This window comes from Mastomys coucha, unplaced genomic scaffold, assembly GCF_008632895.1.
Source record: "Mastomys coucha isolate ucsf_1 unplaced genomic scaffold, UCSF_Mcou_1 pScaffold15, whole genome shotgun sequence".
NCBI classification, from domain to species: Eukaryota; Metazoa; Chordata; class Mammalia; order Rodentia; family Muridae; genus Mastomys; species Mastomys coucha.
In genome coordinates, this window is record NW_022196897.1 from 102,353,434 (window position 1) to 102,363,548 (window position 10,115).

General features: G+C 43.0%; 1 protein-coding gene across 3 annotated transcripts in view; it reads right to left on the reverse strand.

Annotated features, from left to right (window-relative positions):
• Positions 1-317: 317 nt before the first annotated feature.
• The window catches only part of Rasgrp1 (RAS guanyl releasing protein 1), a 66,966-nt gene continuing 57,168 nt past the window's right edge, over positions 318-10,115 (reverse strand). For all 3 annotated transcript variants that reach the window (XM_031371430.1, XM_031371432.1, XM_031371433.1), the window contains 7 exons: positions 9,875-9,979; positions 9,103-9,212; positions 8,327-8,471; positions 7,334-7,370; positions 6,563-6,715; positions 5,218-5,597; positions 318-3,056 (listed from right to left, as the gene is read on the reverse strand). In XM_031371430.1, the coding sequence (XP_031227290.1) occupies positions 2,922-3,056; positions 5,218-5,597; positions 6,563-6,715; positions 7,334-7,370; positions 8,327-8,471; positions 9,103-9,212; positions 9,875-9,979 (1,065 nt within the window). In that variant the 3' untranslated portion in view covers positions 318-2,921. The remainder of the gene's footprint in view (positions 3,057-5,217; positions 5,598-6,562; positions 6,716-7,333; positions 7,371-8,326; positions 8,472-9,102; positions 9,213-9,874; positions 9,980-10,115) is intronic.

Consider the following 10,115-nt stretch of genomic DNA (forward strand, 5'->3'; position numbering starts at 1 on the left):
CATCTTTTATCTACTTTGTCTTCTTTCCTCACTTAAGAGCCACAGGAGTTGATAGCTTTGGCCCCTTTAATTAATATTGAGCATGTTACAGACTTGATGTTTGGAGAGGTCCTTATAAGGTGGACATATCTGCACTGTTACTTCCTCATCCTGTACAAAGAGTGGAACATTTTAACCCATATAATCTAGGGGGTCCACCTGACCCCCCAGAAAACCCTTTTTAATAGAATGGAGGAGTAATTTTGGTTTGAATTCCAGTAAAAATTTAAACGAAATTCCTATATATGTATGAAGTGAAGAAACACAAGACCTTGAAGTTATAGGGATCCAACGTCTTTTATGATATAAATATGAGACACAGAAAACATACAATAGGTATAAAAAATCTTACAGTTTGTACATTTCTTTCGAAGCTTTTACAGTATACATTTTTAGACAATTTCACAAGCGGTCAGTAAAGGGGTGAGTCACTCCACAGAGAAGATGAGCAGACACTTTGCCGCTCTCAGGATCAGTCCTTGCGTTGGCAGACACCCATCTGCCAAACATTTCAAGTCAGCCTGGTAAACAAAACCTTGTGTGACAAGCCAAACTTTGTTCCAGATTGTATCAATAGATCCCACCTGCTCCTACCATTCTGCAGGAACAGTACCAACTCAGACTCCAAACATCCTTTGTCCTGGCTGGAATGTAAGAATTTGTGAGGAAAACTATTGTCTCCCATTGTCTTTCCTGTCCCTTCTGCTGTCTGTAAGGTCATCTAGCTGTGACAAATGACTGAGGCCCTCTGAATTCCTATGTTACAGATTATTTACACAAAATCTCACTGGGAGATCTTTACTGGGGATGAGAAATAAGAAAAAGACAGTGTCTAGAAAATTAAGCTCTACAGTTGTACTAGTGCATAACAGAGGAAAACATAATGAAAATACCAATTTCGAGGTCTGCCACTAGTCATATCATTCCATAAAATTTTCCATATAATATATACACCACACAGAGGTGTGTGTACCAGATGGTATACATGCTTTGCAAATTTCTGAGTTTGGATGTAGAATAAGGATAAATCTGTGTGTAAAGCAGTTCATTAAAGTTTAGAGAGACATTCACCATGATCCAGCTCTTTGGAGAATTCACTGAAATTCTCCAAAGAGGTATGCAAATAGGCAGTGGTCTTTAATCAAAGGAACGTCTTAAATGGTTTGCGTCCTTTAGGGGGCTGCATCATGTACAGTTCATATTCCTCTGTAGACTTGGTGCTCTTGGTTGTAGGGTTGAAACTTTTAAAGACTTTTTCCTTTGATTTTTCCAGACAGGGTTTCTCTGTGTATCCCTGACTGTCCTGGAACTCACTCTATAGACCAGGCTGGCCTCAAACTCACAGAGATCAGCCTGCCTCTGCCCACCAAGTGCTGGGATTAAAGGCATGTTCTCCCATTGCCCAGTTGGTTTTAGAATTTATTAGTTTTTATTTATTTAGTTTTTATTTAGTATTTATTTATTTAGTTTTGGTATTCTCAAATTGCTGGTCCTGCATATTAAATTACAAATTAGTGTGGTGCCAGACCTTCCAACCATGGAAGCTAAGTCTCCCCAAAAGGACACAATCTGTTGAGATGTTTTTGAAAGTTAAAAGGAAGCTCACAAGAAAGTTTGTGAATTGCTTTGCAGGCAACAAGACAAACCCACTGATTTTAACCTTCACGAAAGAATACTTGGACACTGTTACAGTTTTGCAGAGAAGAACAATTTACATTGTTAGCAGTTTGCCTTATACTGAGCAGAACTATACTTGCGAATTTGTGTAAATGACTAAAAGGCATTTGATTCACGTCTGCATTTTCTAAAGGAGAAAGTCCAAGTTCCATGCATGTCTGATACTATATATATTCACATTCTACACACATGTAAATGCTGCCAGCTGTTACAGCCATCACACCCATTAGCTTATTTGTAGATAGTAAAAGTGAAGACAACTTAAGCACAAAACCAGTTCAAAAGAGAACCTTGTGATAGTTTACTTGAGAGAGAATAGAACACGAAGAATTAAATACTGTTCACAGACCATTTCTCTTAAAAAGTCACAGATTCTTAATTCTACCCACTATTGAAAGACTATCTGGATAAACATGTTATTGTGGTTTGACTTAGCTAATTAGCTGTGCGTATGACATGGTAATTGCTGCTTGTGGGTAGTGAGTGAGTTTTATTTTGTATTTCATAATGACTAAGACCTAGAGCTATAAGTTGGCCTGCAATTAGACAATGTCAAGTTCAATTAAGAAGCTCTGGATTTAAAACCAGGCTACACTGCTAGGAGTTCACTTCTAGGTAGATGTTCTGATGTGCCTATAAGCAAGGGAGGAAGGAGAAGGTGAGTGAAGGACAGTGGGGAAAGAGGCTCTTGATGAGGTCTGAGGTAGTGAATACAATAGGGATCAGTTTCACAAACAATGCAGGCATGTCAAAGTCATCACTTTTAGGGTATTGTTTCCATTATGAGCAGGTTTGGGGTAGAACAAAGTAACTCAGTTTGCAGAAACCCCGGGGAAGGCAGCAACTTGATTCACCAGGGACTCTATTTAAGTACGAATCAGTAAAGCAGGCTGCCCGAGACACTATCAGGAAACTATAGTCTTATTTTAGCACACGTTTGGTATTAGTTTCAGTACAGAAAGAAGGTTAGAATATGAATGCTCAATGCTTTACATACTTGAGCTTTTCTTCCCTTTGACTCAACTGACTGAAAACCAATGACTCACATTAAAGACAGTTTAGGTAAAAACCAAGGATGCCGACAACAGTGTCCAGCTCTACCCTTTCAAAGTCAGTCAATCTAAAGTTGCTGGACCTCTGCAATCAGATTTGAAGTGAGATCCCCAGTATGCCCTTTTGCACGCTCTGTTCCTTGAATTTCTGGATTAAGCACAATCACCATGGTCCATCTGTGCTAAGACATGATTGCTTTTCCCAAGCTGCAGGGATTCTATTTTCTTCTGTGCATACTTCAGTTGGATCTTCAGAGCATCGTTATCTGCTTTCAGGGTATTTATTTCCTAAAGGGAAGTGAGAATAAGTGTCAATAGAGTGGCAGTGAATAGGAAATTAGTGACAATATCAAGAGCATTATATTTGATTGGCATCTCCTATTCACTGTGGTTAAGAATTATAAACTATTTTCAAAGTAGTTATTTAGTCGTGCGTATAAAATAACACATTAACTATCGTGGGCATGCACAAATAGCAATTACTCTTTGCTATCAGATCCCAGATGTGAGTGGCTAGTAGTCAGAACAATCCATTCTTGGGCATTGGGTGGAGGAAGACACAACTTTTGGGTAGTGTGAGGCAGGCATTGTAACTTGGCAGAAAGTTGTCTGTGGTCTGATCTGCTCTGAACTATGAAAGCAGTGCTTCAAAACTCTGTGAAATGAGATTTTACAGTTCATGTAACCTAAGTTCATAACCCCCTGTTCCTGATAACTAATACTCCTTTTTGATGGAAGAATTTTGTCTCATTCCCAAATTGGGATGTAGGGTTTTAATGGCAGTAATTTAACTGTAGAGCCATTGGTTATTTTCCAGGCTTCTAGTGTTGAGGAAAGTGTCTTTATGCCAGACTGATGTACATGGGCATCACAGAATATAGGTGTGTTGTCTAGTTAATTGGGCACTGTCTGAGTTCTCACATGGAATCACTAGGGTACTCTCTACCAGCTTACGTGAGGTTAAGCACTTGTTGTGAGCCTGCTACTGCTATGTGACAACAGAATGGCTGTCTGATAATAGGGGCGCTTGCTTCTTACCCACACCCTGGGAATAGATGTTGGGCACACATTTAGTAGAAGCAGAAAATGCTGACACAGAGTTTTAGAGCCCAGGTGTATCTGACCCAAAGTCTTAATTTCCTTTGTTATTTGGTTCCATGCTCATTCAGAATTACTACATCAATGAAAATAACATATCAAGCTGTCCTTATTGTATGCTATTTGAGATATGTATTTAACTGGACTTGTTCCTTGTGACTAAGGCTGTCAGACTAAAGACCAGTCATTGCAGTTCCCTAATGGAAAAGCAGGGCATGTGATTGCTCCTCGAAAATGCTTGTGGAGAAACCTGGCTCTCAGGTTTCTGTGATGCAGGTAAAAGAAAAGAGAAGCAGCTAATAAATTGTCAGGGCTCATGGCTCTGGTGACTGGTCACCTGCTCTTAATGGCATTTTTTTCACAACTATGTTGCCTTTAATGGACATGTAAGCATTGGAACCTCAACCTGGACTCTTAGCCGTGCATTTTACAGAGGACCACACAGGGTGTGGTGTTTAACAACTGGCTTAGGAAATGTCTGGGATTAGATCTTGGCACTCAGGAGGCAGAGGCAGAGGCAGGTGGATCTCTGTGACTTCAAGGCCAGCCTGGTCTACAGAACTAGTTTCCAGACAGCCAGGGCTACACAGAGAAACCCTGTCTCAAAAAAACCAAACCAACCAAATAAAAAACAAACAAAGCAAAACTATAACAACAACTAAAACCATACAAAAACAAACAAAAGAAACTGTCTTAGCATCTGAGACTAAAGTCCTCTACTTTTATCATGATAAAAGTTTTCAAGATTTCTTTTATTGTTCTAAAAGGTAACAACTGGCAGTTTCTCCTAAGGTGGCTACTTTTTGATTAATTTGTTTGCATTTTAAGGGTAATTTGAGTAAAAGACATGTTTTTATCCAGAAAATCTGTGTTCCTCCTGATACCATGTTCTTCAGTCATCAAATCGAGTCACAGGCATTCTCTAGCACATTGCTCTTTGACTCTTCTAGGGGCCTGGCAAGGAGGGAACCTTGCTGGTAACTGATGCCCATCCTGGAGCCTTGGGAGCAGCCTCACTGTATAGTATACAGATAACTACACTAAATCAGGTGGATGGTGGCTTATGTACGGACAGGCCTGCAAACAGGATACAAACCTTGATGTCAGAGGGGAAAAGGCAGGAAGACATTCATTAGTAAAATTAAATATCATTAGAGCGAATGTCTCTTTTCTCCCTTGCTACTAAGATGGCTTAGATGACCTATATTTGGCAACTTTTTTTCCTTTTTATTGTCTGCTGACCTAATCTAGTAATCATCTTGATTTGAATCGTATGCGTTGCCCTATTGGATTTTACTTCAGTGAGAGGACTAAGAAAAAAAAAAAAAAAGAGGAGTGAGACAGGAGGTACCTGTTCCAGTTCTTGGTAGGTCCGGAGCCTGAGGTGAAGCTCTGGTTTTGGTTTTATAAGGGACTCTTTGTTCTCCCACTTGACGAATGCCCGCTTTCGGACCAGCGCTGGGCTGGGGCATGGAGATGCTGGACTGTGCACATAAAGAGCGCCCTGCGCGGACTTCCTTGGAGAAGACAGCACAAAGTGACCAGGGGGAATCTCGCCTCCAACCCAAGGGAACGATTCTGTCTGGGTGGTCTTGTGGGCAACAGTCCTCTTCAGCCGAACTGAGATTTTCTGTGAGGACACTCCCAGGAGCATGATGGTCCGATCCTTGCTCTCCTCACTGTGGTCCACAACCTCTCCGTTTTGGAAAATGAAAGATCCTTCTTCGGGTGCTGTGGAGAGATAAATTTGTTACTTATCTCAGAAGTTCCACGTTCCAGGTACCTTCTGTTTTCAGATAACCAGTGTCAGGCATGAGTTATAAGGAGGGAGTCTGCATCAGGATCCATCCACACCAAAGAAAGAACATGCTTTCTTTTTCATCCTTTTTTAAAAAGATTTATTTTTTTGCCGGGCGGTGGTGGCGCACGCCTTTAATCCCAGCACTTGGGAGGCAGAGGCAGGTGGATCTCTGAGTTCGAGGCCAGCCTGGTCTACAGAGTGAGTTCCAGGACAGCCAAGGCTACACAGAGAAACCCTGTCTCGGAAAAACAAAACAAAACAAAACAAAACAACAACAACAAAAAGATTTTTTTTAATGTGTATGCTTGTTTTGCCTGTATTGTGTATGTATGTACGCCACATGCATGTTGTGTCCATGAAAGTTAGAAGTAGATTTCAGACCCTTTGGAACTGGAGTTACTGGTGGATACTAGAAACTGAATCCACTCTGCGAGAGCATCAACTGCTCTTAACCTCTGAGTCATCCCTCCAGCCCTCAAACTACCTTTTTCTATTTGCACAGAAGTTACCTAGACAGTTACGTTTCCTGCAAATAAGTTCAAATCCCTGCTTCAATGTAGCAAGGTTTCCTGAGCACTTGTAAAGATAGCAGGATATATGTATGGATGGAATGTTCTGTAGATGCTTTCTGTGGACTCTGGGTCTTGAGAGCTCTGATCACTTTAGAGTTCGATCCAGGTATCACGGCAAGAAGTCAGGATCGTCCCTTGGTATAAGGGCCCAATAGCACTGGATGACTTTCATGTCCAATTTCTACTCCATTACAGCACAGCCATGGCATAGCAATTGAGGTCAAGGTTAACTGGAAATATCAACATGCAATGATCCTTCCTGCCCTCTAAATTTGACCCTCCCATGTACATATTCACAGCAAATATTCCCAGTGCCTACTTACCATGGAGCAAATCTTTGGTTCCCAGTGGACAAAGGCTGGACATTGGTACTACAGAGCTGATGTTCTCTGTGGATAGCGCCGGGCTCTTGGTTCGTTTCTTGCACTCGAACACCACCAGGTCTTTGCACTGTTTGTGGCAGTTCATTCCGCAGTCTGCAGACAAGACATTGTACTCAGAAGTCTTTCACTTCTCTGGCATCTCTCTCACAACCAAATTCGTGGAGTGTTCTCTTGTCAGATCAGGCTGGTCTAGACTCTGCAGCTAGGACACCTGACGTTCTTAATGAATCTAGGGAAGATCATTCTATCATACTTAATCCACTTGGTAAGCCCTGGAGCTTGTTATCAGAGTCTCAGAGTCAAGCAGCATCTCCTCATCTGGGAGAGAAGAGATGCTGACTTGGTAAATTAGGTCCTGAGGTATCTGTTGATAAAAGAGAAAACTGACCTGGGCCTTTAGTAACTGGTTACCCAGAAGTGATTCCCTTCCCTCAAAGACCTATCCTTCAAGGAGCACAGCCATTTGTATTTGCAGAACAACTGAGGCAAAGAGAGGGTCTTGTAGAGGGAAAAGGCTGCCTGACTGGTCTTACAGGCATCCCTCTCTTGGCCAGCAACAATCCCTCTCAGGGGGATTCTTCAAAAGCCAGTTTGGATGCAAAGCTCAACCAGGGAAACTTGGACTGAATGGACAACTATGCACAAGAAATGTTCTCAACGCCAGCTCTTCAGACGAGGGAGAGGACTCTAGGCCCTGAAGCTGAGACTTACCTTTACAACGATAGCCTTGCTTGATCACGCCCCAGAGCTGCAAGGCAGAGAAGAGAATACACCACATGTCATCCACTTGTCTGGTATGAGGCTGCACCTTGGCACTAGCTCTTTGTCCTCATTCTACTGTCAATCACATGGGTAAACCCTGTTACCTCCCTCATGTCCTGTTCCTGTGACAGGAAGCTGCTGATCAAAGACAGCTGCTACCTATCCAAGAGCTCTGTATGACACAACACAGGCCTGATGTGGATGAACCCAGACCAACAGGCTCCTTAGGACTGAGTATGTAGTCCTAGGTCAGAAATGCCACTTTGGAGGAAATTATTAGTTGGGTCAGGACAGAAGACAAACAACACTTAAGTGATCTTTGAGATACAATTTTTAAGAAATTAACTTATTTTTGGATGATGTCCCTCATGTATATACATTCTAGTCACACTCATCCGTCCTGTCCTCTTATGCTCCTCCTATTCCTTCCAACCCCTCTCAATATGTTTCCCTCCCATTGCCGTATTGTTTTAGTTTTTGTTCTGGGACATGCTGAATTTAACCAACTTAGCTGTGCCTTGTGGGCACAGGCATGGAGAGACCCACTGGAACATGGGTAACTTCATTCCTTTTGAAAGGGGAAAAAACATCTTGATTTCTTATTCTCTAACATTTGAAACAGCATGTCACACTTTTTAAAGGTCTATCCAAATTTCAAATTTCTGTAACATTTGTCCCAGAATTTTAATGCACCAAGGAAGGAAAAAAAAAAGCAGGAAAAAGTAGATATAGGCTAGACCCATACTACAGAGGACTATATTTTCTGGGTGTTCTTTTGGGCTCTGAGATGGAATGAGTGAATATATGAAGATTTTGAGGCCATGGCTGTTTTACTAGTTTAAACTGTCCTGTATACACACACACACACACACACACACACACACTCACACACACTCACACACACTCCAAGTTCAACTGTGACACACCCTAAGAATAACTTACAAAGCCAGCACAGTTGTCACAGAAGGTGGGCTTCAGGTAAGTAGTCTCTTGAAAGTTGTGGGGAAAGCCTAGGCCCAGCTTGGAATAGATGGAGCTGGCCCTCATGAAGTAGGCTGTGATCTCGTCTCTGCTGATGAGGCCTTCCCTGCAGCAATGACAGGCAAGGAGGTCAATAGAGGAAGGGTGGCCTCTCACCTTCAAAACAAACCTTTCCTTTTGTCCTCCCTATGGCTTGAGTTCTCCTCATAGTAAAGGCACAGGATAGCATATAGTGAGAAAGAGAGGCAGCCTGACTGCTCTTCACAGCTAGGAAAGGGCCAAATGTGTGTGTGTTCGAGACTCAAAAGGGAAGTGATGTGAAATGTGTGTATAGAGAGGCAAAGGCCGTGTGCTATGGTGTCCTGCTCCAGATAGGAAGGACGCGTGTAGAACTTACATGCATTTGGCTTTCTGTAGAGAACTAAGATAAAGCTTTTATAGCCACAAGACAAATGCAGGAAGCGCTGATACGACTAGGAGTTGTTTTCATAATCTGTAACCCCAAAGCCAGGAGGAGGGCTAAATGCTTCCTCCTCGGCTGGTGGCACGGGGAGTCTTTGCATGTGAACTATACAGAAATCCCATGGCTTTCAAGGTCTGCTGCAGTTCAGACTAGGAGAGAGAGGCCTTCGCTTGGTGATGGCTCGCTCTTGCCAGCATGGATCATGAACATGTGACAGCGCGTGTGTCTGCGAGTTCTTCGGTGAGCACTCACAGCCTCACACGCCGTGCCTCACCTATCTTTGTCCATCACACAGAAGGAAAACGGAAAGCTTGCAGCGATCTTCTCAAACTCCTCCTGAGAGATATACCCATCCTGGTCGAGATCATAGTTCTTAAAGACAGACTGAAAAAAAAAAAAAAAGAATTTCTTCCATTTACTGAAGAGAAACCAGTCATCCCTCACGCCAGGGCACATCCCAGCCCTCTGCTGTCCCAGCCACTACAGGCTACCCAGGTGCTCGAAACCTGTAAATATCAACTGTGCTGTGCACACAGCTTCTGCACTGTGTAGAGGATGGGTCAGTTCTCCCTCCACTCTGCCCTCCCTGCAGAGCCTTTCTCTAGGAAGCTCAGAGCCTAGCCTGGTTGGAAGTGCTCCCTCACTTGGATCCTGTGCTCCTCATTGTTCTGTAAGTGTACTCAAGTATAAAGACTGCCTTATGCAAATGGAACCCACTCCTCACGAGTTATCGGGACCAAGTAGTGCCAGGTTTCCTATTATTTATTAGCATTATTATATGTTGACATTTGCCCCATACCAGCTGATAACTTTTAAACATACGCTCCTCCGCAAGGGATTTTAAGCAAGGCAAATCCGTCCTTCTGGAGACCAGTGTGTTGCGGTTTCCCCTGAAACATGCTACACGTGTGGAGTGAAGCAGCTCTGTGTTCCCGGGCCGTGCATTCTCGCCTTTGTGTCTCTTATCACTCTGGCTCTTTCTCTTCCTACCACATAATATTAAAGCAGTCCATACCAGGAGTTTGCCTGCTGAAACAGGTACTTACATCCACCATCCTTTGGACGTGTTTGCTGATGGTCTTCGGGTCAGGTTTGGGAGACACTCCAGAGGCCCAGTCCACTACCACCGGTGGCTTCGAAGGTGTCAGTGGCTAAAATGGAATAGGAAAATGCTTGTGACTAATACAGGGTAATGGGGCTCCTTTCTTTCCCTATACCTGACTCTGTGCTGTAGCAGTAGAAGCAGCACAGGTTCCTAAAGTGATCCTACACGCCCTCCAGTGGCAG